General features: G+C 52.4%; 2 protein-coding genes across 3 annotated transcripts in view; both read right to left on the bottom strand.

The window, feature by feature from the left end:
• Nucleotides 1-25: 25 nt before the first annotated feature.
• On the bottom strand, nucleotides 26-20874 carry LOC133341728 (centrosome-associated protein 350-like). 2 transcript variants are annotated; one of them, XM_061550383.1, is made up of 13 exons: nucleotides 20524-20874; nucleotides 19878-20000; nucleotides 17198-17406; nucleotides 16368-16526; nucleotides 15755-15912; nucleotides 14203-14303; nucleotides 13187-13263; nucleotides 10404-12949; nucleotides 8198-8377; nucleotides 6363-6689; nucleotides 5972-6118; nucleotides 5439-5615; nucleotides 26-4792 (listed from the first exon to the last, which is right to left on the bottom strand). In XM_061550383.1, the coding sequence occupies exons 1-13, from the start codon at nucleotides 20709-20711 to the stop codon at nucleotides 4610-4612; spliced, it is 4575 nt and encodes a 1524-aa protein (XP_061406367.1). In that variant the 5' UTR covers nucleotides 20712-20874; the 3' UTR covers nucleotides 26-4609. The 2 variants fall into 2 exon arrangements, with proteins under 2 accessions (XP_061406367.1, XP_061406368.1); XM_061550384.1 differs by lacking the exon at nucleotides 19878-20000.
• Nucleotides 20875-21042: 168 nt separating this feature from the next.
• The window catches only part of LOC133341729 (uncharacterized), a 30833-nt gene continuing 23890 nt past the window's right edge, over nucleotides 21043-27985 (bottom strand). Inside the window, exons 12-13 of the mRNA XM_061550385.1 lie at nucleotides 23690-23892; nucleotides 21043-21205 (exon numbers count right to left, since the gene is read on the bottom strand). Of these exons, the coding sequence (XP_061406369.1) occupies nucleotides 23827-23892 (66 nt within the window). The 3' untranslated portion in view covers nucleotides 21043-21205; nucleotides 23690-23826. The remainder of the gene's footprint in view (nucleotides 21206-23689; nucleotides 23893-27985) is intronic.

Genomic DNA, 27985 nt, shown 5'->3' with positions numbered 1-27985 from the left:
CACGTACACACACACGGTCTCTATGTTAATTTGTATCAGCTGCGCTTTAATACAGGTGACAAGGCGGTGACGTCACAGGAGCGCAAAGAAAGCCCCCCGTGAAAGTCGGTCGCGTCAATAACGGAGCTTCAAAACTCGCTGCGTGGCGACACAAACAAAACAGCCGTTTATTTTTTTTTGCATTGCATCCTCCTTCAGTTAAAGTTAATTACTAATAATTAAGATCGGCAATAACTTACGTAGTTATACATATTTTATAGTTAGGATAAGGCTTAAATGACACACACGATTAAACGGGCTCAGCGTAATTATGTCCAATGATTACATTATTAATAATAACAGTTATAATTGTGCTTATTATCCCTTGATAAAATACACTATGTACAACAATTGACGAGATTACAACTCACGGATATATACATACACACACACCGAGCTGGCCTCAATACAAAGCGGAATCCAGGCCTTGCGGCCCACCACTCAGCCCCCCCCCCTTCCCTGCTCACCAATCACAGGCGCGTGAATCACGTCGTGGACACACCGCACGCGCCGGATGCTGCTGAAACACCCCCCCGCCTCCCACACGTGATGCACAGCGCTCCGATTCCAACTCTCAAAGAACCCTCGCAACATCGCGGGGAGGCACGCGCATCACGCAGCGTCACGTGGGGAGGCGTTTAGCAAACATCAGGCGCGTGCGGTGCGTCACGACAAATCGTGCGATTGCAACTGGGAAGAGGGGTAAACGCGGGAAGCAGACGCGACCGCAGCGAACGAGTAAAATAACTGCAGTCCGAAGCCCAGCTGTAGTGAATCTCGTACACACGCGCGTGCACACGCACGCGTACACACACACACGTGTACACACACACACGTACACACACACGTGTGTACTGGGGGGGGTGTATTATTGCAACGCGAGAGGGGAAGCGGTCAGGAAGGGAACACCACGGGGACTCGGCTCGAGCACAGGGGACGCGTGGACGCGAGTCGAACTCTGCACAACACTTCGTGTTTGGACGGGAGCTGAACGAGATTCAACCAGAACCGGACAAGGGCGGCACTGATGGTCCTAAGCTTGACATTTATACTGCGGCTAATTCCAATACCGACCATGACACCGGCTACATTCTGGTGCGAGATCCTAACCCCGACTCCGCATTCAACACAAACCCTATTCATGTGTCTAACCCAAAGAGCCCACCACCTAAACCAAACCCCACAAACACACAAATATTGAGCCCGAACCATATTTATGTCCCTAACGCTCGCAGCATCGCAGGCAGCAAGGTTCACAGTGAGGAGGTGTCTGTAATTCAAGAGAGGTCTACCCTACGTGGTCAAGTGAGGGTGTGTGTATCAGAAGAGACTGCTTAATAATCTGACGGGGAAAAAAACATGGATTTCAATGAGTTAGGGCTTGCGTTAGGGTCAACAGTTACGACTGGAATTAAGAGTTGGGTTTAAATGACATTTCAAACCTGCTCGTTTTTGTGCGTAGGTTTCCTCCGGTATGCTCCCCGCTTGTACAACATATTATAAACGCCATCGACCACCCGAAGCAATGCGGCCAAAATCAATGACGCAGGACCCTCCTGTTAGAGTCCCGAGACGGTGCAGCTCTCCTGAATACAAACAAAGCCTCAAGTTGAATCGTTCAAGATTACCCTTTAACTTCAACCCTACCACAAACACCATCCCCCCCCCCCCCCCCCGCCTTACACAAAAGTCATAATTTCACACTAGTCCTGAATAAATAAAATAGAACCCAACATACTTCCCAAAACAAGACTCTCATACCGAGCGCGGCTGTGATATCTGCGCTAACGCGTGTCCGACAACGCAGTCCCCCAGGGTCGATCATTTTAGTCGTACAGAGTTCGAATGGTTGGCGCGTCCTCTTCAGTTCCCGGGCGGCGAGAGGGAATCTCGCCGACGTTCATCGCGCACTGGAATAGGAGGAGGTCGCGGCGAGAGGGAGGGGGGGCAACCGAAGTCAGCCAAGCGGTCGTGAGAAAAACTCTCATGATAATTATTCAAACTTCGCACACCGACGGCGACGTTTGCTCTGCGTGCGTCATTAAGGCAGGTAAATATATAAAATCGGGAACTCGTTTCATGAGCGCGCTCCCTTTGACGGAATGCGCACGGAGCACATTAGGTACGCGGCATAACAAAAGTAAAAATAATCGTGAATCGCACGCGCTCAGCCGCGCGCAGGCGGTGCAAAACAACGGCACGGCAATAATAAAAATTCCACGCTGGGTGTTTAAGGTTAGGAGTAGGGCTATACACAGGATCGCGATTCCATTGGCCGACAACGGAGGCCGCCCCCCCGCCCCGGCACTCGCGACAGACCACAGCCTGCGGCGACGGGCCGAGCGGTCGGCGCGCCGTGCCAGAATTTATGACGCGCCGCGAATTCTATCACAGAGCCGCTGAAAGCAATCGCTCAGCATTTACTCGGCGATATCGCTGTAGCGAATGGGAGATTCTCACACACACGGCCACCCCCCCCCCCCGCCTCTCATCCCCTCCCCAACTCTCTTTAAGCCCACTTGGCCTATAGAGGAAAGTGCCGTTAGCGAGCACCTATTAAGGCCGGCACGGCACGCGGGTAAAAGGTAGAGGAGTGGCCCACAGCACAAGGCCCATCATCGTCTCCCCAGACCTCACAGTCGCCTCCACGATTTCTGGCTGAGTAAACCTACGAGGAGGCTCGGGCGAGGTGCAGGTCACAACCCATGGCGTCGACGGGGTCGCACCACTGCCGCGCAGCCCAATTCCCACTCACCCACCCACCCACGCACGAGAGGTAAAGTGTTCGGGTAAATTCTAGCAGCAGAACTTAATTAAGGCATAATCTCCTTACTCACCCACGACAAATCAACCACCTCGAAAGTGCAACATCAATTCATTACCAGACGAGCAATGTTCGTTCAATTCTGTTGTTGTTGTAGTAGTTGTTGTTGTTCTTGTTTGTTAACAGCATCTGCCCGCAACACACGTTGCTTCCGCGTCCGACGGAGCGGCGCGTCTCGGTGCTGCGATGTGCTTTCGTCCAAGCGCGGCGGTGCCGTCTGGACATCGCTCCAAAGCGTCGTGAGGGCTTAGCTTTTACCCGGGTCTGTTACACCACATCCTGTAGACATCCTCTCGCTCCGGCTGTGCTGGCTACGGGTCACGTGCCACCTCCTCCAGTCTATGACCAACGAGCCGGGAACATGATTCAAGCGAGAAATGAAGCCCAGCACGTCATCGCGAGTCGAACTCTATTGCACAGTCCACCCCTTTAACAAACACACGCACGGACACGGCCTCCTGCAGTACTATGTACAGGCAGTCCAAACTAACTTAAGTCCGATTTTGCATTACGCTTTAGTGGTTGTGGTTTTATCCCTTTCCGTGTGTCCACGTACAGCAAGGGCATGGGCAAGGAAGACGGGGACATTGGGAAGAACGAAAGGACCAGTCTGAAGAGGGTAAGAACAGTGGGGACGTCAGGGAATTGAGAGCGGAAGCTTTGGGGGGGGGGGGGGGGGGACAGAGAGAGAGTCGATGAGAATTACGACCTCCGAGCACTGGGCCACAAACGAGTCCGGAAGTGCGTTTCCCTGTCACGCAGCAGCGGAGCAAAGAATGAGATGCAAATGAGCGCTCGCAGGAGACCGGATAATCCGCGGCAAGCTCAGCAAGCGGCAGCAGCAGCAGCGGCAGTCATCAGGGAAAGGACTTAATGCAAACTCAATCAGTAAATGTGTCCTGTTGGGGAATATACGCGAAATCCAATTGTGAATGTGAATGTCAAGATGCCGAGCGAGTGCAGCGGCGGCGGCACTGCGCGGGTTAGCGGAACGAGCTGTGAAGTCGGCGAGTCCCGAGTTCGATTCCCGGTCACGGCCAACATCAGCGCTCGGAAATATCTGAATCTGAACCGGTCCTGGGTCAGTCTACCTCCGTTCAGCAGCCCGCACCAACCAGCGTGAAGTACGGTCGAACAACCCCCATGATCAGTACAACGTCGTGAGTCCTTCATATAGCAGTGGATTGGCCAAGCGGCAGTACATTATTGCGTATTATTATTATGTAATGATGCATAGGGCCTAACCTCACGATACAAATATTACATCACAATCCAGGACCTTCAATTACTTTAGATTCGCACAATTTGTTCGCGTAGACTCTGCAGCCACGAGGGGCGCTGCTTCACCACAAAGGTAAACAGAAGACAGTAACTTCAACTGCCGAATCGTGACGAACGCAGCCCAACTTAAAGAAGGAGACGATCGCAAACCGCTGGATGGGAAAAAAAATAATTCGAACGTAATCGGCACCATGCAGCAGCGGTGGGAAACACATTTCCGGAAGAAAACGCAGCCCGGCGCCCCCTCCCGAACCCCAGTGTTCCAACGCTGGTCTCTCAAGACTCAACAAGTTCAACCCGCGGACAGGGTACGACGGATGAGTGGGTGTCACGAGGTCGTGGTGGCGGCGGCGGCCCGTGGAAACACATTTCCGGATGCAAACGCAGCTCAGTGTTCCAGCTCTGGTCCTTCGGGACGACAAGTTCGACCGACCCCATGACAGGGTCCAACAAACGAGCGGGGTGTCACCGGGCGGCGGTGTTGGAAGTGGCGGCGCGGAAGGCGCGGTTGTCGTAGATCTGTGAGAGTGTGTGTGCCGTGTCGGCGAGCAGCGCCTCGAAGATGGAGTCCACGGCCTGCATCTTCACCTCCAGCTCGTCGTCCTCGTAGCTCACCCACTGCGGCTCCTCCTCGTGCAGGTCTCGCGCCTGCGGGGGAGGGTGGACGCGACATCAATGAGGGTGGACACGATGAAAGGGTGGACACGATGGAAGGGAGGGTGGACACGATGGAAGGGAGGGTGGACCGAACAGGAGGCGGGGGTTCAATGGGAGAGTGTGGACGTGAGAGGGGGACGGTGAAGAGGCGAGAGGGTGGACATGACAGGGGCGAGGGTGGATATGAGAACGGGAGAGGGTGAACCGCGTCAGAAGAGAGAATGAGAAGGTCGCGGTAGGGGAGGGGGGCCCTGCCTGGCATCAGCCCTTCCCACACAAACCACGTGGATGTGAGCACCAGCCCTGACCCAATTGCACTTGGCCAGCCAAACACCAGCACTACCTCTAACCCTGAACACCACACTAGCCAGTTAGATGCAAGCTCTAACCCACGAACCAAGTAAAGACCAGTTCTAACCCCTAACCCCACGAGGCAACTAAACACCAGTTCAACATTTTAATCAAACAACTCCATTGTCACAAATTGTCACCGTGAGAGTCCAATTTAAATCGACGGAGCCGAGCATCAATCTGGTGCCTGACGGCAGCGCAGCACCAAGAACGCGAGCCTCCCGGCTAAGGACAGTACGAGTTAACTGCCCGAACCCGTCACGTCTGCTGCGACGGCGCGTCTCACCAGGATGATATCGACACGGTCGCGCGATTTCTTTCCCCACTTGACGGCGCGTGGGAGGTCGGGCTTGCGCCCTCCGATTCCCGGCCCGGCGGTGGCGACGTTGGTGGCGTTGGAGTCTCCAGCCGCGCTGCCCTCAAACAGCCCTAGCGAGCGCAGCACCTCCGTCTGGATCAACGCCTGGGATGGGTGGGAGGGAGCGAGCGGCAAAAGACAGACAGGATTAACGTGATGGCAGACAAACGTTAACGATCATCGTCATCGGCCCCGATCCATCCGCTCCACCACTGGACGAGTGCCAGACACGCGACGGAACAATTCACGAAGCTCGTGCACCATGAGTCCATCTCGTCGGCTCCATCTCCGTGACAAGACGTTCTTCCGCGGAGCGCGTTCCCCCTCCCCCACCTCCACCCCGTTTGGCCGTCGCTCCGTCGTTAGTTCCGACCGCCCGCCACTGTAGCGGGGAGCTAGAGTTACGTCCTCCGCGGAGACGGAGCAAGGATCCGGGCTGCGTAGATCGTAGGGCTTCTCACCGCGATCTCGTTGTCGCTGTGCACGCCCCCGATGCGCCAGAGGTAGAGCGAGGATCCGCGGCGAGGTTTCATCCAGGGCGGGCGGTCGGTGTTGGGGTCGTCGGCGTGCAGTTCCATGAACACCTCCTTGGTCAGGTCGAATACGGACTGTGGCAGAAATGATACAATTGTACCGTAAGATGACAGTGGTTGGAATAAAGAGTGGGGTTGTCATTATTACAAGTGGCGGTGTAGTTATGGGGACAGCAGAACAGGAGTTGGGGTAGTGATAGGTCGGCCTGGTCTTAGCTGGGCTGCAAGGGCAACCCTCGCTGCCCCAACACAGTGCTGGACCGCATGCCACGTGCGATGCACCCATCGCACCCCGGGCACCCCCCCCCCGCCCACGCACCTGCTTGTAGACACGGCGGCTCACACTCTCGATGTCCTGGCCCCGGCAGTCGGCGCCCAGGTAGGAGCGCGGCGCCGTGACGTGGCGCGCGTTCTCTCCCAGCTCCGTCAGCTTGTCCAGCTCGGAGAGGGCGGCGCCCACCAGCGCCGCCACCTCGGCGTGCGAGTGCGGCACGGCGAACAGCGCCTCCTCCTCCTCTTCCTCCTGCGCCCTCTCTTCCTCCTCCTCCTCCTTGGCCTTCACGTCGACGATGCGCCCGGCCGTGGCGCCGACCAATTCCGGAGAACCCGGGCGACCCCCTTCGCCGAACCGCACGCCCCGAAGGCTCTGCGAGGGGGAGCGAATCGCACGTCCGGATGTTGAGATTAAAAATCATGATCACGATCGTTCTGAGAATCCCGACTGCAATGATGCCGGTGCAATGGTGAGCATGCCGGATTGGAAATCCGGAGGTTGCAGGTTCGATTCCATTTCCCGGCGCGGCAGTTGGAAAGTTTATTAAATAACCCTCCCCTCCACCGCCTCCGCCTCCCCAGCAGTATTAAATGGGTACACCGCAGTCAGATGATATTTACATCACTTGGCGGGGTAAAGTGTGGGTACTCCCACCTATTACACGATGTCTGAGCGGGGCGAAAATGAAGGCCAGAATACCCACACGAGGGGCTCTCTACGAAGCACATCGTGGCGGCAGCGCTAACGCAGTAACACCCATGTTCTCTACTACGCTCAGCACCTGGACGAGGGCCACGTCACATGGCCCGGACCGTGGTCAGCGCGGCCGGTTGGAGAAGGCAGGTTAGCACCGACGTGGAAGCGCCGAAATTACAGAACAACAATGGATTGTGCTCCACCGCCCACCGCTGCCCACCACAGAGGCCCACAGCTGCCTCTGACCACCTGCTTGTGTACAGTAGGCGCCCATTCAAGCACCATGCAGGCTCGACCCGGCTTAGCTTGTGGGGTCTGGCAACGTCGGGCCCGTTTCGGGCGATTTTGTTCACCGGAGACACATTCACAGCGGGCGCTTATTGATCGGACGCTCATTTCCGCCAAGTTATACGAATCTCTTTTGTTTTATTGTGCCGCGTTTTTTGTCTTCACAGGAAGAAGCCATTACTGGAGCCAAGAGGAATCGATCGGGAACTTGGCGTTCATTTTGCAGAGATATGGCTGCTGCCTACTCACGGCCACTTACATCCAAGATCTGCGTCTCACTTGCCAATACCAAAATATAAAAAGGCCAAAAGAAGAACACACGGCACACAAACGGACTTGAGTCTGAGCAAAAAAACCACGGGCGTGGCGGCCGCCAGCGATTAATCCGGAATCTCAAACGTATCGAGTCGACACATTACGGTCACAACGCTCGATAAAACAAAACACGGACAGTACGAAACATTTTATCATCATCGTCATCATCAGCCATTATCAATCCACTGCTGGCAGAAGGCCTTCCCCCAAGTCGGTTTGCACATTCCCTCCACCCTGCCATGTCCTGTAACTGATGCCACTGCCGACAGCCTTGGGCTGTGGCTGTCCTTCTATAGCAGAGCTGCTTAGCTCAATGGGGCCTGCAGTAAATGGGTACCAAGACACAAGTGAAGTGCAGATAATGATGTCAAAACATTTAATTTAATGTATTTTTTGTGGGCACGGTTTACCCAAAAAACCCGAACAACCTGCTCACAGATAATCGCGAGTAACTGCCACTACAAGTTTGCTTTGACATGACGCTCTCAATGTAATGTGTCAACGAGTCCTTTGTCAACAACACTCTGAGCTAAAACACTCGAACAGCACTGGTGCAACAAGACGACTTCATTGCCTCCCACCTGCTGCTGCTGTTGCTGCTGCCGCAAGGCTCGGCGATTGCTGCTCAAGCCAAAGTCCTCGTCGAACCAGTCCTGGTCGTCCTGCAGAAGGCCGGCCTCCAGCAGCGCGCTGCTCAGCCGCATCTGGGCCAGCGGCGTGCTGAGGTCTTCGCTCGAGTCCAGGTCGCACTCGGGGCTCACCTGGGCACAGGAAGGTTAGCCGAGTAAGAGCTGTTAGGAGCCGCGATGGCGAGATGGTAACTCCCTCGCCTGGCATGCAGAAGGTCGTGGATTGGATCCCGACTCTGACGCCTGTAAATTTGGAGTTTGCATGTCTCTCTCCCCGTCATCACGTGGATTTTTCTCGTGGCCCTCCGATTTTTCTCTCCACATTTAGAAACATGCGTTTGGGAGCATTTGGCCGCTATAAATTCCCACGTGATAAGCCACTTTGTTGCGCTACCATTTGTGGCCAGGTCGCTTGTGAAAAAGAGCTGTATATCTCAGGGGGGCTTACCTGGTAAAATAAAAAAACAAAGATGTTCATTTAACCTCTCAATTAGGTCAGGGTGGGGAAAGCTTTAACTTTCTGAAGGCCGAATAAGATTTAAATGCAAAAGGCCCTTTGACAGAAGTGACTGAGGAGGCAAATATGAAACACACAGGGTTGGGAAGATGGACACTATTGCCCTCGAGTACTCGATTAGTGCAGCTCAGTTTCTTGCAATGATGAACGTATGTATGTATGCATGCATGTAGAACTTCTTTCGCACCGTACGTAGCCAACCATGCCAATCAGAGGTACGGACTACTATCACTTGCAGGCCATTTCGAAGTGGTAAGCCTCACACACCCGTGGACAACAGCTAATGAGGTTGCAGGCCATATCTGCCCCCCATGGGCACGAGTTTCTCCACCTCTGACCAAAGGTAAAAAAAAAACTCATTGTAAAATTTCTCCGTGCAAAATCGAAATAAGAGTTAGCGCTACCTGGTGGGGAAAATGCGGCATCACGCCCAATGCGGAGAGTGACCGGGGCAGCGGAGGATTACACGTCACTCGCGTGCTCTGCTGTTTAATTGACAAGTGTCATGAATTTTTAGAAATCATGAAATTTCACCAGCGTGAGATGTAAAAGCAAACAACAAGAGCTCTTATTTTGTAGATGCCCACCCTGGACAGCATCTTCTGAGCTGTCCCACATAAAAAAAGGTGTCAGTTTTGTTGCCAGATAAAAGGGTAAGAAACCAATTATCATATTTTGCTACTGGCAAAGGAGGTTCTCCAATGGTGTCCCACACTAGTTTAAAGGCTTGTTATTGAGGAACTAACAATACATATCGACATTCTGGCGTCGCTGCTGTGGTGTGACGTGCTTCAGAAGATGATGTCACTCCATCAAAAGTCTATTTATGACCCCCATAGTCTTTAACTTCCCTCTCCCACGTCGCTCTTAAAGCTGCCCACTCATCATTGTGCAAGCTCGCTGGCCCGCTGACGCAAAGCGTCACGACAAATGCAGAGGCACTTCTTCATCCGTCCTGTGTGTGAACGCCCCCGCTGCCTGTTTTTAGAATACGGGTGGACATGAAGAGTGGCCGGAGCGCAAGAGGTAATATTTTTAATGGATTAGGGCTATAAAGTACATTTTTATAAATCGTAAGCGACTCGAGATGAACTTCCCAGAAGAAAGCCTCGGATGAAGTATTTAATTTGTTAACAATGAAATAAAATAAATCATCTGGCGTCCTTCAGGGGTGGAAGGAATGAATCACCCACCGCCACCGGCGAATTTAATTGCCGCGATTCAAGTTCACCATTCAATCCAAGGATCGATTCATTTGTTTACCACCGCGATGGGTGGCAGCACCTCCAGTGGCTGCGAGAGTGACAATAACCCATTGCTATACAGCTCACGCAATATCGAAACACCTCCGATTCTTCTCATACGTGCAATTCGACGCCTAATAAGCTTACGAATTGATATTAATGAGACCCCGTTTAATCATCGGTGGCCGAAGCCGGAGAATCGAATCCCAGGGTCTCAACGGTGCTCGGAATCTCGAGCCAAGGGGCCACACAATGCGACACATTTATTCAAAGAGCGTCGCTCAGATCTGGATTCCTTCGAATCGAAACTACGTATGGAATTTGCATTTAAACGTTAACTGGGCTTAGTGTCTCGCGGCACCGGCAGCGCGTCGCTGCTGTCCCCAGCGTCGCTTACCGGCCTCGCGGTCGGCTCCGGCGGGAAGGCCCTCTCAGTCTCGAAGTCGATCCCCCCCTGCGTTCCTGGCCCGCTGCTCTGCGCCCTTGAGTCGTCGTGTCCGGCGAAACCGTTGTCGAGCCGTGGCGGCTGAGACGACTGCGGTGGCGTCGCCGGCTCCAAGAGCGTGTTTGCCCGGGCGATCTTATCATTCCGCGCCTGCCGCAGCTGCAGGTACTGGTCGAAGACTTCCGACACAAACTTGCCGACGAGTCCGTTGGCGACTGTGTCCGCGTTGTTTGTTTTGCGTTCGTTTTCCGGCTGTTGCTGCTGCTCTTCCTGCTGCAGTTCCTGTTGCTTCTGCTTCTCTTTCTCCTCCTGCTGCCGTTTCTGCTTCAGCAGCTCCTGTTGCTTCTGCTGCTCCTCCTGCTTCTGCTGCTGCTCTTGCTCCTCCCGCTTCTGCAGCTCCTCCTGCTGCCGCAGCTCCTCTCGTTGCTTCTCCAGCTCCGGGTGTTGCCGCCGCAGCTGCTCGCAAGTCCCCTCTCTCAAGGGCATGGCGTCGGCCCTCTGTGCCTGCAGGCGGCCCTTCTCCCTCGCGAGCATGTCCAGCAGGGGCGTGTAGAGGGACTGATCGTCGGGCGCGTACGGCGCCAGCCAGGACGGCTGAGCATTTTCGTCGGCGTCCGAAACCGAGACGACGCTTCCGACGCTTGAGCGGCGACTGACGCTTCCCGACGGGGTTCCTTTCGAATCCTCACCGTCGGGGGCGGATACGCGGCTGTACATCGATCTGTCGTCATCGTCGTCTTCGTCATCGTCGTTGTCGGGGTGGTCGTCTCCGGCAGGCTTCGCAGCTACAGACAGGTCCACGGGAACGCCGACCGTTCCTGCGTGTTGCGGCGCCGCGGCCTCCGTTCTTGTAGACTCGTCGACTTTTTGACGATCAACGACCGCTCCTGAAATCTTGGTGACCTCCTCGTCACCATCGCTGCTGACAATAGCTGTGCCCGCACGACTGTCCGCGACAACAGACGCCGCTGCCACTGCTGCTGCCGCTGCTGTCGCTACATCTGCGACGGCTGCTTCAGACACCTGCTTGAGCGCTTCGGCAATCACGCCATCGACAAATTTAGCGACCTCAGCGAACAGCTGCTCGCCGAGCTGGATGCCAGCCAATGGGTCGTCCTGATCGCTGCTCGTGGGGCCCGTGAGCTCGGACCGAGCGGGCGATGGCAGTGGCGATAACGGCACCGGCTCGGAGTCTCGTTGCTCGTTCTCATCCTTACCGGGCTCCTGGCTCGGCGACCTTGGGCTGAGGAATCGCCACGTCTCCGCGTCATTGTCGCCCTCCCGGCTGGCGGTCTCAGCCTCGTCCCGTGCCGTCTGTCCGGTCTCGACACTTTCCGCTTCGTCGAAGGGCAGGTTCATGTCGTGGCTCTTGGGAGAAGAGACGCTCTCAAACGTGGAAGTGGACTTCATGAGCAAGCTGCTGATGTCCGAGGCGTCGGCGGAGGAAAAATTGGAGGAGAATTCAAACTCCTCCGAGTCGGAGAGATCCCCGTCCAACAATGACTTCGGGATCATCTTTGCATCGTTGGTAACGCTCGGCAGAGCAGAGTCTGGTGTCGTTCCGGCATCGGGTAAAATGTTACGAATCACGGTCCCGCGAGGCTCTTGCCAAAGATCCGCCGACCACGATTGGAGAACGACGTGTGGACCATTAGGCACCTGCGCCTCGTCGCCGCTCTCGCACGTCTGCGATGCCGTCGTGTCGACGACCATCGTGGGCAGCTCGTCTGCGACGAGACCCGACGACTGTGCAGGCAGCTCCACGGCGACGCCACCAAAACCACCGACTCCCGATGCAGGCACCGCCGAATTGCCGCCGCGGGAATCGCTCGCCGAAGTCGCATCGTCTCTGTGCGTTTCCACGGCGCCACCAGAGCCGATCGGTACGAGATCGTGCACTTCCCAGCAGGGTGGAGCGTCCACTGCCTTCTTCACCGCCGTTTTCACATCACCGTCATCTCGACGTTCGGTCGGCCGGCTCACGTGTTCGCTCTCACCGAAGCAGTCTGGAGTTTGCAACGAGAGGCCAACGTCGCCGCCAACGGCTTCTGGCGCGATCGACTCGTCCGCAGACGACGCCACCTCCGATCCCTGACCCAAGCCCTCCGAGTTTCCGGCCACGTGTCCTGAAGGAGGCTCGTCGTGCAAGTCCTTCGCCGTCGGCACGGCGCGAGCATCGGGAGGGCCTACGATGTCGTCGTCGTCCGGCAGCGAAGAGGTGGAAGACGTTTCCGCTGCCGGATCGGCGACTCGACCGCCGGACGAGTTCGTGAGGCTTGGCTCGGCAGGTTCGAAAGTCGAGTTGTCGTGGACGGAGACGCTGAGAGGCGGGGTCGGCGAGCCGGCGTCAGGCGAGGGGACGTCATCGTGCCGAGCAGCGGCGCTCGGCACGGGAAGCGAGCCGGACATCTCCTCTCGAAGGCTCGGCCGTTCCGAGAGGTCATCGCTCGGCACGGAGCTGTCTTTGGATGCTGATATCGCCAGGGAAGAGAAGGACCCTGAATCATAAGAGTGCAGCGATCAGGGTACACATCGATGGGCACACATCAGGGAAACAAACAAAAAAAATGTATTACATTTTTAAAATCATAATTCTGCATTATCATGTGTACGTTAAAACCTTTGCTAACTGGCCCCCATTCCAAGAGGCTTAATAATAATCGTAACATTTTCGGTAACAAAAAACATCAGTCAGAAATGCAGGTGTGTGCGTGGGGGAGCATCGGTGACCTCACCTTGCTCAAACGAGGCGGTCTGCGTTGCCGTAGTCTCCGCTTGAGCAGAGCTCCCATTCGCTGGCTTCGTGTCCAGGCTGCATGGAGTCGAAAAAAGAATCGGTGATATATTACATCATCATGACCATCATCAGCCAAGATCAACCCACGAGCAGTCGCCACCTCTCCCATGGTCTCGCGACGTAACGATGGCCCTAACAGCTGCACGTGAGCTCACCTCGTCGTCCCACCTGCGTGGTGGATGCACCGTTGGGCTAAGGGTTATCTTTATCTCTCACCCCGTCACTGTTGCTGACCACAGGGCCATCGTCGCTTCCAGCGACACGCTGTGCCCAAGCCAACTAACTCTTTGTCACCCGTTATATGTTGCACATGGCATAATAATACAACACAATGCCATTTCAATGTTCTGGAATATACGATATTTTTACACATTTACAATATTTGTCAAAATGTATGTCAATGGTCTATTGCAGGTCTGGGATGTTTGCCTCAATAATTTTTTTATAAAGAGTGACTGCCTTTCTTCCACAAACGAGTTCACAAACACACAGTGCGCTAACCACTGCCCCACCGCTCCTGCTCTCAGTGTCAAAATTGGAGGGTAAATTACTAAAATCTTACCTGGAGTGCTTGCTGCACCATCGCTCTTTTGAAAGGGAAGACAGATTCATATTTGTTGTGGTTGTGTGTGCGAGTGTTACAATTCCTCGATGCTTTCAGGGTTTACGTAGTCCATGGGTCAGAACAGAAACTGGTACCGTCTAAGGTAGCAATTGTTTAGTCGTACCATTTGAGTTGTGCAGCCAGTACGAGTGAATTACTTGATAACCCCTTTCATTTCAAGTGGTTGCCACATTATTCACCGTCATTGGCGATAGAACGAACTTGCAACTGCTGAAGTTGTGCCACCGCAGATGGTACCGACAAAAGTGACATATCTCTGGCGTGGGCTCATGAATGAAAAGGAATGGGACAGCGTGTGTGGCCGGTGTCGGGAGAGAGCGGGGCCCTACTCGAGCGAGCTGTGGGTCCTGCCGTGTGGCCGCACGGATGGGTGAGGTTCCTTGCTGTTCTCGAGCTCGCCCTGTGCCTTGCAGATAAAGGTGTCGTAGGCCTGGGGGGGGGAGAACGCAGACAGGACGCAGACACGCGGACGCACAAGAACGTTCACGCAGGCACACACGTAGGGGGATAGCGACGCATGCATCCGGCACACACGTAGGGATAGCACACACACACAGAAAACACGCGGACAGATACACACATGCAAAAGTACGCGCACGAAGGTAAGGACGTGCACACATAAGAGACACATAATTAGTCGCATGCAAATGCGACGACACACATACGTACGTCAATACAGATACAAAGACAAATAACCCCCGTGTATCACGACTGTACTGTTATAGCATATGTACCGTCGCGGGAAGCCCATTGAATATGGAGCTGAACAGTTCTTGGAGCCCTTACTGCTGCGATAAATTAAACCTATATCCATCCAATCTGTCGAAGTTGCATGCAATGTTTCTTCGCGCACGATCGCGGGGGGCCCGCCGTTTTGCCTTTGGGCGAGCCGCGCGCGAAAGTTGCTGCTGCGGAGCAAACGTCACACGGCGACAATGAAGGTCGGTGGCAGGCGTCCGATCTCATACATTCTATTTACTCCCGCGTCGGATGAATGGCAGTGCATTTCATTAATTCACGAAATCACCTTAAATCCTGGCATCTAGGACACTTTTCACGTGAAAAGGATGAAAAAAGGAGACGCGTCTACAAAACGTGTTATGCCCGAGCTGAACAACAAAGCACTTGGAAGGGGCCCCGCAGGTTTTGTTATTTTTATGCTAAGCGCGATTGCATTGTGCTCTTATTTATTTTGTCAAACGGTTCAAGTTGAGGAATGCCACGTATCTCACATCCAACGTCCCTTTCGTTTAGTCACAGAGCTGCACAAGGAGCTGTGAAAGCGCATTAAAGCAATTACAGCTATGCTAAAAATACTAAATGAAGTTCCAATTTTAGTATACGTTTATCTCTTTCCCCAATGTTATACCGATTGTGCCATCGGCGTTTGGTCGTGAAAATACGCAGTGTATCACCCTGTGTTAGAGAACGTAGGGGGGGGCAGCAGTAACGTTTGTCACGTGATGATCAAATCGATATTTTCAGAGCTGGAATCTAACTAAAATTAAGTCACAAACAAATTTTAATATGATGGAGTTTTTTTGTACAATCATTGGTGGCTGGGCAGAGCCCCTCAACTTGCTACACTTTGAGAATGCGGATTAACCACAGGCGGCTCGCCTCGATTCCAACACGGCCTTTCAATGGTGCCAGCTCCGTGCTATAACCTTTTCTTTCAATTCCAATTGCGTTATTGTAACGATGCATGAACAACGTATAACTCACAAGCGTTGGGCCACCCGCCAGACCAGTTCTCCTCGCTTCAACGTGCCAAAAAAAAAAACCCGGGGCGGACTTTACAGACAATGTCGGAGACCGGGCTCCTTCTAATGATTGAGCCGCCCCCGGTGCCGGCAAGGTATCGACGGCTCCTGGTCTGACCTGCAGCTGGAGGCGCAGGCTCGACTCGTGGGCTCTGAGCCGCTCCCTGGCGCGGCGACGCTGCTCCTTCTGCAGCCGCTCCACCATCATCTTGCGGCGAGCCAGCTCGTCGCGCAACGCCACGATGCGCCCCTCCACCTCGCTGGAGCACTCCGACTCTGCGGACGAAGCCAACGGGGGGAGAGAGCGAGCAGAGGTTTGGGTTGAGGGCGACAGTCGGAGAGGAACGTTGAGAGCGATGATACACCGCTGCGGGGGGATTTGTAAGACTAGTACCACTTTGCTGGGGAAGTCAACAGCAGTTGTGGAGATTTGTGCCCCCCGCCATACAAATGTGGAATTCCCACCGCAGGTTCAGGGCTGTAAAGAGGATCTGAGCAAGACAGGCGATGACCAATAGAAACACCGGGATGGAGACAAAGAGGCAGGCCGAGCAAAAGCGTTTGTTCAAAGCGGCAAACGAGGAAGTGAACGACTGCGGGTAGCGGACGCGGAGGTGATGGCCTGGGACAGAGACGAGTGAGGAAAGAGGAGCAGGAAGACAGACGACTGGGGTGGTGGGGGGTGGAGGGAAGCCGGTGGGAAGAAGAGGAAGAAGTAGAGCGGCGCTCACCGGACGCAGTCCTGATGGACAGAGACCATTCGGAGAGGTTGTCGGTCGCTCGCCACGACTTGTCTCGGAGGTTGTCTCTCTCGGTGTCTGCGTTGGACACGGAGCGCACGGAGCTGTCCCTGGGCGTCAGCGTGGGGCTGCTGGAGACGGCAAGCAGGACTGCGCACGCACAGAACGGACCAACACCGTTTCAATAACATTGGACAACTAAAGCCGGGCTTGAAAAGCACCACCACTGGGCTCATCTATTTGATCACATCCCTGAGCCGAGAGTGGATCGTCCACATTGCTCAGGCGGGGGAGAGTTTATTCCACCCTTGACTTCCCCACAAGGCGAACGTCTCATCTACGCTGTTCAACCACCACGGTTAACAAAGTCCACTAACTAATTCCACTCGACAAATGGCGACGATGGGGCACGCACGTGTAGGGGGTTAAGAGCCCACCACAGCACCGCTAGCAGGAAGCTATGCTATGAAAACTAAACTACGTTTTATTCTACCAGGTAAGGCCCACAAAGCAAAATAGCTCTTTTTTACAAGCGACCTGGCTACAAATGATCGTGTAACAAAGTGGCTTATCGTCCGAAAATTTACATCGGCCAAATACTCTAAACACATGTTTCTAAATGTGGAGGGAATATCGGTGGGTCCCAGAGAAAAATCCACACGACCACGGGGAAAGAAACATCCAAACTCCAAATATACAGCCGTCAGGGTCGGGATCGAACCCACGATCTCCTGCATACCAGGCGAGGTCTCTAACACCATGGCGCCGAAGCTGGTGCCTGCGCCGGACGTAACCCCCGGTGGCTGCCCGCCGCCACTCACCTTCGCGCTGCGAACTCGGCGGCGTGGCGCCCAGCGGCGCCCTCAGCCGCCCGTTCTGGCGCCCGCGGTCTTCGTGCCGCGAGCGCACCGCCAGCCGCTCGATGTTGCGCACCTCCTCCTCCTCCGTGTCCAGCCGCTGCTTCCACAGCAGCAGCTCCTTGGCACGGCGCCGGCGCTCACGCAGACGTTGCTCCCGCTTTGTCAGGTACCTGGGGTGGCAGCGACAGCGGATCGAGGATGGTACACCTACTTGCTCAAAATGATATACGTTACAAAAACAATTGGAAATGTTGATTGTTTCACGTTCCCTTCATCTCAGTAATCGACATCAACAACCAGGTTCTAGTGATCATCTTGATCACTAGACACACAGATTTCACACAGCCTGCACAGTTCTGTCCAATGGCAATCAAACCAAAGTGTTTAATTCTCAAATATGGAAGAAAAAAAACGAAGTGAAAAATTAAATTGAATATTTTTTGTGTGCACCATCGTTGGTGAATGTGCTTATACCCAGATTCATCACCACTGGCTGAATTCTGGCTTCGAACCCATGATCTCAGCCATTCTTGCTCACTGTCTGTGAACTCTCTCAGCCACCCAGGCCACCTCGATTTTGATGATATTTTATAAACATTTATATGAGCATTAGCCGTGCCGCACGATAACTCACGGCTGGTAACAAATCCCGCATTAAATCACACGCTGCGTTAGTGGCAACGCGTTCCTTTGAGGGGTTAATCGCGAATGTTAAAGAGTGACCCCCGCGGCAAAAAAGCAATGCCGTTAAGGGGGCCGCCCGTTAAACAATGACGCGATCAATCGGGTTAATAACTGCGGAGCGGCGTGAGCGATCCACCGCTGACCACGTGAAAAAAATATATAACATCCGGTGTTGAAGTATCAGGCAGCCAAGAGTGGTAATTCATTCACAAATTGTAAAAAAAAAAAAACTCATAGTCAGTGCAATTCAATTTAGTGAGCGACGGCGCTTTATACAATAAGATCATGTATGCACGCGCCAGCAGCCCGGCGAGCGCCGTTCGCTACTCTCACAGAGGCGGGGCCCGCTAAAAGATTTGATTTTAATGCCAGGGGGTATTGAAATGCGTCACGCGGTGATATCTTTCCTGACGTTTCAGCGGAGATGTTCTAATAAAAAGTGAAATATCAGCACAAACGACCTCGGCGTGGCAGTAAGTACGTGCGTGCGTGCGTACAAAAAATATATTAATAACGGTCATTGGACCTTCGTCCGCCACTACGCGCGTCTTCCAAAAATACGCACGCAGCTGGCTTAAGAGTAAAAAAACAATCGAACGCTGGCAAACTCCGTCACACCGTGCGGCAACGCAGAGGGTAAAAGTGGAATTTAAGACACATCGCAAATGTGTGCGCAGGTTTTAACTCGGAAACAAAACTCGCTCCAGTCGAGTAAAGTCGTACCACAATCGGGCTGGATCCAAACACCGCGTTGGTACGCACGCAGGCAGGCAGGCAGACAAAGAATGCTCACGCCCCAGCGTGCCCCGCGTGTCGTTACAAGTTGCCGGGTGATTTCAGAATAAAAAGAAAATGCAGAAGCAGCAACACCAAACAATGACCGCAGATCTATTGATCGACGACCAACTCTCGCATCGCTCCTAATGGACCTCGAGCCTCTGAAACCATCTGTCATCCCAAAGCAAAGCTGCGGTGTGCACAGTAACGTTACCTTCATCTTTTCACAGATGCTCTTCCGATCATAAAAAAATAAAATCATGGCAAACCTTCAAAGTGGCAAATTACTCTGGCAGAAGCCTAACAGCGATGATGATGATGATGCCATTAAAAATACGCAACTTGGCTTTCAGGCTACCGATGGTCACATTACAGGCCAAGGCTGACCAGCTGATCGGATAACGCAACTGCCAGCCCACTTGCGCCACTCAGCCGCCACGATGTGGGCTGACGCTAACCCACCTGCCAAAAGAACTGACGGTAAGCGCACCTTAAGACAGACAATTCTTCTTGTAAAAATAAGAACGTTTCCACGAACGGGTTCGCTAGTGGCCAATACTCCTCCTCTATACGTCCGGCTTCCCCAACGGTCAGGGAAAGCTGTGAACTGCTGCTGTTGGCGTCTAAAATACCCCACTTATAAATAGTTGCAGAGAAGGGTAATACTCGGTGTCCACTTCCTTATGGAAGCGGTACTGTACATGGCCACGTATATGCATAAAAATCATCGGAGGCCGGGTGGCTCAGAGAGGTCAGAGGGGACTGAGCCGGCACTACTGAGATCATGAGCTTGAATCTGGGTTTGAACCTCCTGTGATTAAGTGTGCTCGGAAGGGTAGTAGGGTTCAAATTTATTTTGTTGAAACCGGGTGAGGATCGTGAAGATTTTAAAATTTTAAGTCTCAGCCCGGTCACCGATGACTGCACACAAAAAAACATCGTTTCATAATAGTGTGGTTTTTCACTTAATATGCATGCCAACGCGAAAAAAAAACTCATCACTTCGTCATTATCAACGTCCATCAACACGTAGATGTGCGACTGGCTGACATTTCTAGAAATGGCCCTTTGTCAGAGCGTAAAAGGAGAAGGTTGCAGAGAGAGAAAGCGTTACATCCGCGTGTGGCGAGACATTCGGTAGGGCTCGCGGTTGGTGATGGGGGAGTTGCTGGCGCTGTACCTTTGCAGCTGCATGTGGATGTACTGCCCCAGTTTGGGCTGTAGTTTAGGGAAACAGAGCGCAAGGGCTGCCCAGTGGTAAGCGGTGAAGACGGAAAAGAAACAGTGCACAGGCGAGCAGAGGCTACGGAAGAGGACGGGAAGGAGGAGGGAGAAGGAGGAAGAGGAGGAAAAAGAAGAGAAGGATCAGGAACACAAGGACACAAACGCAAGAGGGGGAAAACAACAAATACGGGGAAAAACTTAGCTTACTGCGCAAAGCGACTCGAAAAACGGAATACAGCAAAAACAATTCATGTTTTGCGAGTATTCTAGAGAGAAACGCCGGCCTAAGATAACGCACAAAGGGATTGTGTAGGATACTGGTGAAAATAACGAAGATCAGAGTGACGGTGATAAAAATTACGATGGTGAAAATGATGAGGATAATGATAGTGATGTGAGAATTCTGAAGATAATAATTACAATGACCGTGACGATGAGAGTGACAATGATGATGATGACGATGGTGACAGTGATGACGATGATGCTGACAATCGCAACAACGAAAACAGCGATAACACGACCGACAATTCAGCACCAGCGTCAACACCGCCGCTCCCACAGTCCAACAAGACGACCGTCCCACCAATGGCCACGGGCCTCACCTCTCGTCGAGTCGGCCCTGGAACTTTTTCAGCTTGTCCAGGATGCTGCTGCTGCTACAGCGGCTGCTGCTGTCACTGTCGCTGCCCGGTGTCCGCGCCCTCTGCTCCGAACCCTTTTTGCCAGGAGCCCTTCCCACCGGCGGACGGGCTTGCTGGCGCAGCGGCGGCAGCCTCTGGCGCCGGGACATCAGCGAGCCTCGCGGCCCCTGTGCCTCTGTGGGCTGCGGAACTCCTCCAGTGTCATGGGCACGGAAGGCGTCGGGCTGCGAGGGGCAGCGGCATACGTGGTGGTGGTGGTGGCGGCGACACCTGGCGCGGCATCACGGGGTGGAGTGCCAGGCGGCGGTGCTGCAGGGCTGCTGCTGGCGCCCACGTCCACGCTGAAGCGCAGACGCCAACAAGAGAGCCGAGTTAAACGTACGACTCGACAAATGCAAACACGCTTGTGGTGCTGTCGCGGTGTCAATTTAAACAAAAATGGTTTTTCGTTCAGAGCCGTCATCCACTCACCCGCTGGGCCGCTCCTCTGCGCGCAGCCTCCGCAGGAACTCGGAGTCCCGGTGCCGGCGCTCGTCCAACAGATCCGTGACGGCTGCCCCAGGCTCGTGGGGGTCTGCCGCGCCGGTGGGGGTCTCATGCGACCCGGCGGATTCGGTGAGAACCGTGGTGTAGGTGATGCCGTCTGCCCAGAAGAACAGCCCCACGGTTTCAACAACAACACGTTTCAGTTCGTGAGCAATATCCGGACAAACCACACGAGTGAAAAAAAAACTACGGGCACGAACATCAAACCGTGCAACACAGAGGACATCGTACTGCCCCCAAAAAGAAATTTGAAAGCAGTGGGGGAGGTGAGTGAGTGGGTGATGAGTGTATCTGCAATTCACCAACTGTCAGCAACAAAGCAATTGAATGGCTAAATCATACAGAACAATATCTGAGATTGCTCTTCACTGACCGTACGAAATCATCACGAACAATCGTCTAAGCCCATGACCTAATCACCCAGAATTCTCCGACGGTTGTCAGACCTCGGATGGGTGACCACTGTGAATAAAACAAAGTGTTGTTGTAGTGGCTATGTTGTGAGCGGAGGGGGTATTTAATCAAAATCCGTTGTTCTACTCTACTAGGTTCCAACATTTTCGCTGCCCGTCTTCATCAACTGGCACTGACCAGTGTCAAAGGAGCAGCATGACCCGCACTCCGTCCATGTGAGGGTGCGAGGGTGAGAGGCCGTGTGTGAGTGTCAGCTAACGTGCTTGCAGGGCGAATACGTTTCATTCCGGCACTTCCACATTTATATTTTGACTGCTGGTCATAGGCAAAAAAAGGACAAAAATCCCCCATATAACCTGTAACAGACTTCTTGGTTCTTTCGGTAAAGTCACGTAGAAGGGAAGTAATAAAATAATAAAAATAAAACATAATTGTTTTATTATGTTTTATTTTTATTATTTTATTACTTCCCTTCTACGTGACTTTACCGAAAGAACCAAGAAGATGAATCCCTGCAGTCACGAAAGCTTTAAATCGAAATCTGTAACAGACTGTTGGGGCAAGTGCTGTTAGCGAGCACCTATGAAGGTCAGAACGGCACACGAGGGGGTGGGTGGCCAACACCACGCCCAGCCGCCTTTGTCATCCTAGTGGCGATGTTTACACACCACACCAGATACTCATTTGAGGGCGAGTCGACCTAGGGGAGGCCTAGGACCAATTCAGATAATCGTCACCGATGTTGGCCGGGCCGGGAATCAAACTCAGGTTCACCGGGTTCGTAGCGCAGCCCGCTAACTGCTACACTAACGCTCCCCACCGCGCGCACACACACACAACAACAAATGTACCTCAATCACACGCCTAAAATATTTGTGCATTAAACGCATATTTAGCAACGCAAATTTGTTTCAAGCGCTCGCCCAGAGATAAAAACTGATTACATTACGCGGGTCGTTTGCCAAGTAATTTATTCCCTAACGAGCTGGTGGCATCAGCTCCCTAGCTATGTAAATTTTACTTTAATTATGTTGTTCTTCCGAGCCTTACACAATAAAAAGAACCCATACTTCATGAATTCCACATGTAATTACCGCCGGCCAACTAAAAAAAAACTTGAGAAAGCATTTGCGACGAGTGCGAATGGCCATAAATCTGGCGGTGGCTATTTAAAAGTAGGCGCGAAACTATAAATTTCGCTAGAGGGAGACGCACTGTATGTGCAGGACTCGCCATGTGCTGTATTTTGCACGAAAAAAACACGTCCCAATCATCACCATTACACAAATCATCAATGGGCGGTGGAGTGCGCGCGCTCGTTTTAGCGGTCGATTATTCGTACGCGCATTGCGCTACGAACCCGCCGACCTCAGTTGGATTATCGCTAATGGCCAGTGACGAATTATCTGAACCTGTTCTGTGCCTCCACGAGGTCCACTCAGCCTTAAATGCAAAGCTGGTGCGGTGTGTAAACATTCGCACGAGAGACAAAGGCAGCTTGACAAGGTGTTGGCCACGATTGTGTGCTGTGCCGGCCTTCACAGGTGTTCGCTAGCACACACTTGCCCCAACTCTCTGTTAAAGGCTATATGAGGGAATATTTGGCTTTTGTTTGAATTAGTGGTGGATCGCTGCACCGTTTCGTCGATTAAAATAGATTTTGAGCAAGCAAAAACATGCATCGAATTCCATAGCTTAGAATCAATGTTTGTTTGTTGTTTTTAGAATCGGTGTACGTTGTATGCAATGGGTTCACTTCACCGGGAAATCCACTCGAAGCGCTACCATCAACTGCAATGTAAAAAAAAAGATTCAGGAGATGGCGACCGTGAATCCTGACAAATCGTGGTATCGCCGGACCACTTCATACGTTTTGAAACTCCAATAGAGAAAGCAGCACCACATCACGTCATATCACGCGAGTGCTGAAGGGTCTTCGCCCTACTTGGACATCAGGCAGAGTTGTCAGAAGCAGCTCTGCGATATCCTTGTGCGTGGGGGCCGAGTGACGTTAATCGCATCGCAATGTGGACTTCTCCCTTTCTCTTCGACAGGCACGATTGGCGAAGTGTGGCGTGAACGGGGAGACTAATTCGGTGCGTCGTGTATGCAATTATATGACGGGAAGAAATTAAATGTAATCGAGCGTACGCGCGTGCACACTCACCGTCGGCACCCTCCCTCGATCCGTTCGACAGGGACTTGTGTGACGACGACGAGGCTGGGGACAGCGACGAGAGCGACGTCGTCGTCGCGCAAGGCGACCGCCGCCCGGACGTCGGAGATGCCAGACTCACGCCGGCCTCAATATCGCGCGACCTCCGCTCGCCGGGGGTCGCGAGGTCGGTGGGTCGTAGCCGGTGCTCTTTCCTGCGTGGAAAATTAGGGGATTAGGAGGTAGTGGGGGATGAGAAAGCGTCTCATCGCTGGTTGTTGGTCGTCGTCATTAAAAACGCCGTCGCGACACGGTGAGCGAGATCCTGACATGCGACCTCTGCCCCACGCCGGTCACAAGGTTGTGAAAAAGTTAACGTGATGGGGACACATAGCTACGTTGAATAGCGAGATTCTGGAGATGGTAACTCACTGATAGAAAATATATATAAAAACACGGTGGATTTTATTCAGAGCGAATAATTTCACATCACGCAGGAAGTCAGACCGTCTCTCAGATGAAGAGGAAGTTCAAGACGTCACACACTGGAAGAAGTCAACTCTGCCCTTTACAAACGACGATGTGGGAGGTGGGGGGGTGGGTAGGGGGATGAGAAAGCTTCGGCAATCACCGTCCATAAAAGGCGGCCCCTGATTTTGCGCGCAAAAAGGGAACGCGCACGCACGCCCTTTGAACCATGAACATTGCAATTTTTTTTTTAAGTTTAAGTTAAAGCGGGAGGGGGGTGGGGGGGGTTGCGCAGTGGCGTTGTCGCCGTTGCGAGACATGATTTAATAGTGAGGCTAAATCAGACGCAGCCACAAAGGACAGGGGCTTTTAAACACCAGGAGGCACTGTACACCCAGTGACGGATCCATTACTGGGTTGGGGAAGGAAAAAAACGGGAGCTAAAAGCCGGCGCGCTGCTCGAAAGAGCTACAGTTTTCATTGACGGGGACGATGACCCATCTATTTTTTCTGCTCTGCCCCTTTTGAAACGTCTCGGTGGCACTCACGAAGATGGACCTGCTCAGTTCGTTTTGAAAAATAGCGAGGCCGACCGACGCTACACCAACCACCTCCCTTTGCCGGCGGGTGGCGGGGGGGTGGGGGGTTGATGGGGGGGGGGGTCGGGGGACGACAATAAAACGGACCCAACAACACGAGGAATTTTCGCCGGCGTATGATTTTCGGAGAAGAATCTCGGCGGCACGACGACGTGTTTGCCGGTACAAATAAGAAGAAATTAGCTCTCCGCTCTGAAAATCTCTGCCCATTCCACACGACAACAAAACAAAAAGGCAAAGATTTTTTTCACACGCATTCCATCTAAGGTTGAAAGCTTGAATGCACTAAGCTCCATTAGCGCGTCTGTCTGTGACGTGGCGTCACGATAACTCTCGTAAAGGTGATCCAATGTAAACACTCGATGGTAAAACCTAGGACTAAAAGCAATAGCCTTGGCGGCCAAGGCGATGAAGTCATTATGCGCAACGTCATCTCGCAACAGTGCCCATCGCACGCCGCGTGACAATCATCGTACGTTGCGAAAGAGGTTCAACAGGCATACATCTCGTTGCACAGCTTGAAAGTATCGCTATCATGAATTAAATACCTCCGCACGCTGCGCAGCGTTCGAGAATGCATGCAATCGCACGATTTCTCTTCCTTGTTTGCTACGTCCATGCCTCCAGAAACCACTTAAAACTGGCCGAGCAATTCTAAAAAGAGCCATCGCCAGATTGTAAACACTAACGGGGGGAGGTGGGGGGGTGTGGAGAGGGCACGGCGATCGCTTCAACTTCCTTTTCAAGCTGTCGTGCCTTAGTTTCTGATTAAATGCAGTCGTTTATTCGCAGAGGGCCACCATTTGTTGCTATTATTTATTGTCCCGGCACTTCGCATCAAATCAGAGGCCCCCCTTTTAAACGTCTCTCTATCCGCCATCACCCCTCGCAGTGTTCTGCTCTCAGCCTAACCCTGCGACCAATCCGACCGTTTAGCGGCAGAAAAAAAACACGCCGTCAAGATCGCCGCGTGCCGGAAGGCCAATGAAATCGGCATCAAACACAAAGAGTCAAAAGTGATTTCCTGCTCAAGTGAGTGTTGAGCCATCTTCCATTTACAGCCCTAAGCCAGTGGTATAAATTATGCATTCTGATGGCAGAGGTGAGTCTTTCCACAGGGCAACCACAGTTGACTTCCAACCACAAAGAGGTACTTGTTTTATGAACCCTGGAGGAATGATGGGCTGTGTCAACTCCCAACCAAGATACGATTGCAAGCCGCTGAGCCACCTGGAGAAATCTAGATAAACTGTTGTGATTGTGGTCTTGGGTATGGAGACCGAACTGATTTTTTAATTTTAATTTATTTTCTCTGCGATTATTTCTTTCTGGTTATGTTATATTTTTGCTCGTTATTTACATATTCATTTTTTTATTTGCTAAGTAATTGGGTTATGTTTCATCTAAGTATGGAAATGGATAATTGATATGCAATTGCATAAATGACTTCATATAAAATGAAATTATAAGAATTAATATTAAGTGCCTGTCATTTCCCTTGCCTTATGGAAAAACAATGGCATTTATGCAGGAAAGCGTCACCGAACCTCAAGACTGCTTCTCAGGAAGCTCCTGCTACATTTGGATGTTTGCGCAATATCATTCGTGGGAATGTGGCTTCCCGTTGTGGGAGGAAACCGGATCCCCTAGAACACGCACCAGGCACACATACGAGGCGGTGACACTCAGAAAGCTCCTCACAGATGGATTCAAGAACCCACTTTGCAGTCTCGCATCTAAGTATGGACTTGTCTCCATCCTGCTTAGTTTACAATGACATCGGGGCATGCAGTCAGGGTGATTTGGTCAGAGGCAATTATAGATTATTATAAGAATATAAAACGCTGACATTCCATCAACAGCCATTGCCCAGCTGTAAACAGCATCCATACTTCTCATTCAGCACTTGCAGAGGACAAACGCACGCTGGAAAGCGTCACAATGCATGACAACGCAGCATGATCTTTCCCCGACTTGTTATTTTCATTCAAGGGCTATTACACTGACATCTACGGTAGCGTAATGGGCAAAGCTGTGTCAATAGAAAATATGAGAAACAATATGAGACTGTGAAAACGGGCCACAACACAACGTCCTCTGTTTGTTTTCCTCTCCCTGTGACTGGCCGCATCATTCTCCTTCTGAAATAAATATGGCCACTGCGAGATGAAGTTCAATTGAAATGCCATTATAAAACTCCCCTTTCTTTGCAAGGCCTCTCACAGAGATCCAGAAATTTACAGGTTCCCATTGAGAGACCCACAGACTCGCATATGGATCTATGGCTGACCGCTTCTCTCCATAAAATAAATTGACCCACTGTTTTTGTACCGTGTCTTGAGACACGGTCACATTTAGATGCCGCCATGTAAAATCCACATTGGAATGTAATGTCGCGCGACTCAGAAGCGTGACAATTCAAGCGAATTTCTGCGTAGAGGGCGAACAGTTTCGCGTCTGGCTTCAACTCTGCTGAGCGTCGCATTATTCTGCCTTGCGAGGGGCAGGAAGCGCGGAGGTCATATCTGGCCGAAGCGGTGCAGGAAATGGATTATTGTGAGCTGGGTGTTGCCTTCCTGCAAGCTAACCGTGCCCTCTAGTGGCCTCCCAAACGACGGCACACACGAGCGATCGAGCGAGTGAGCAATCGGGCAGCGAGGTCAAATGCCGTGTTAAAATAAATGACGACTAAATCACCCTTAATGCGCCTGCCCCCCCCCCCCCATCTCGGCGGATGTCAGAAGCTAAGTGGGGTTTAGCCAGGTTAGTGCTTGGATGGGTGACCCTACACCAGGGCTTGACACACGTTGCAAGCTTCAGTGCTGCAGGGAGTTGAGTGTCGCCCCACCGGGTCGGCGTGATGGCTTTTCTCCGGTTTCCTCCCATGTGAAAAAAAAATGAAATCCAGCCAAACATCCAAATGTATTCTTGAGACTCGATGAGACTTTTCTGGGTGATAAATATAAATGCAAGAAATAGGCAGTAAACGATTCCCCATCCCACCAAAGTAAATTAAATGTGATAGGATCAGGATGATTTGATAAAAAAATCAATTATTTTTTCTGTCTCGAGTGTACTCTCCATCTCGTACGTTTTGTCCTTTTTCGACATTCTCATTGGTACTGTCTGTCTATGTTCCGCCTCCTCTGTACCGTCCAGCTATGTTCCGTCCTATTTATTTGGATGCATGGAACACGAGCAGACGATCCGATCGCAATCAACAAATCAAACAACCGCCGCA

Source organism: Lethenteron reissneri, chromosome 12, assembly GCF_015708825.2.
Source record: "Lethenteron reissneri isolate LAM-NWPU_2019-01 chromosome 12, ASM1570882v1, whole genome shotgun sequence".
Lineage (NCBI taxonomy): Eukaryota > Metazoa > Chordata > Hyperoartia > Petromyzontiformes > Petromyzontidae > Lethenteron > Lethenteron reissneri.
The sequence above is the reverse complement of the archived record's forward strand: the minus strand, read 5'-3'. Positions and strand labels throughout refer to the sequence as shown.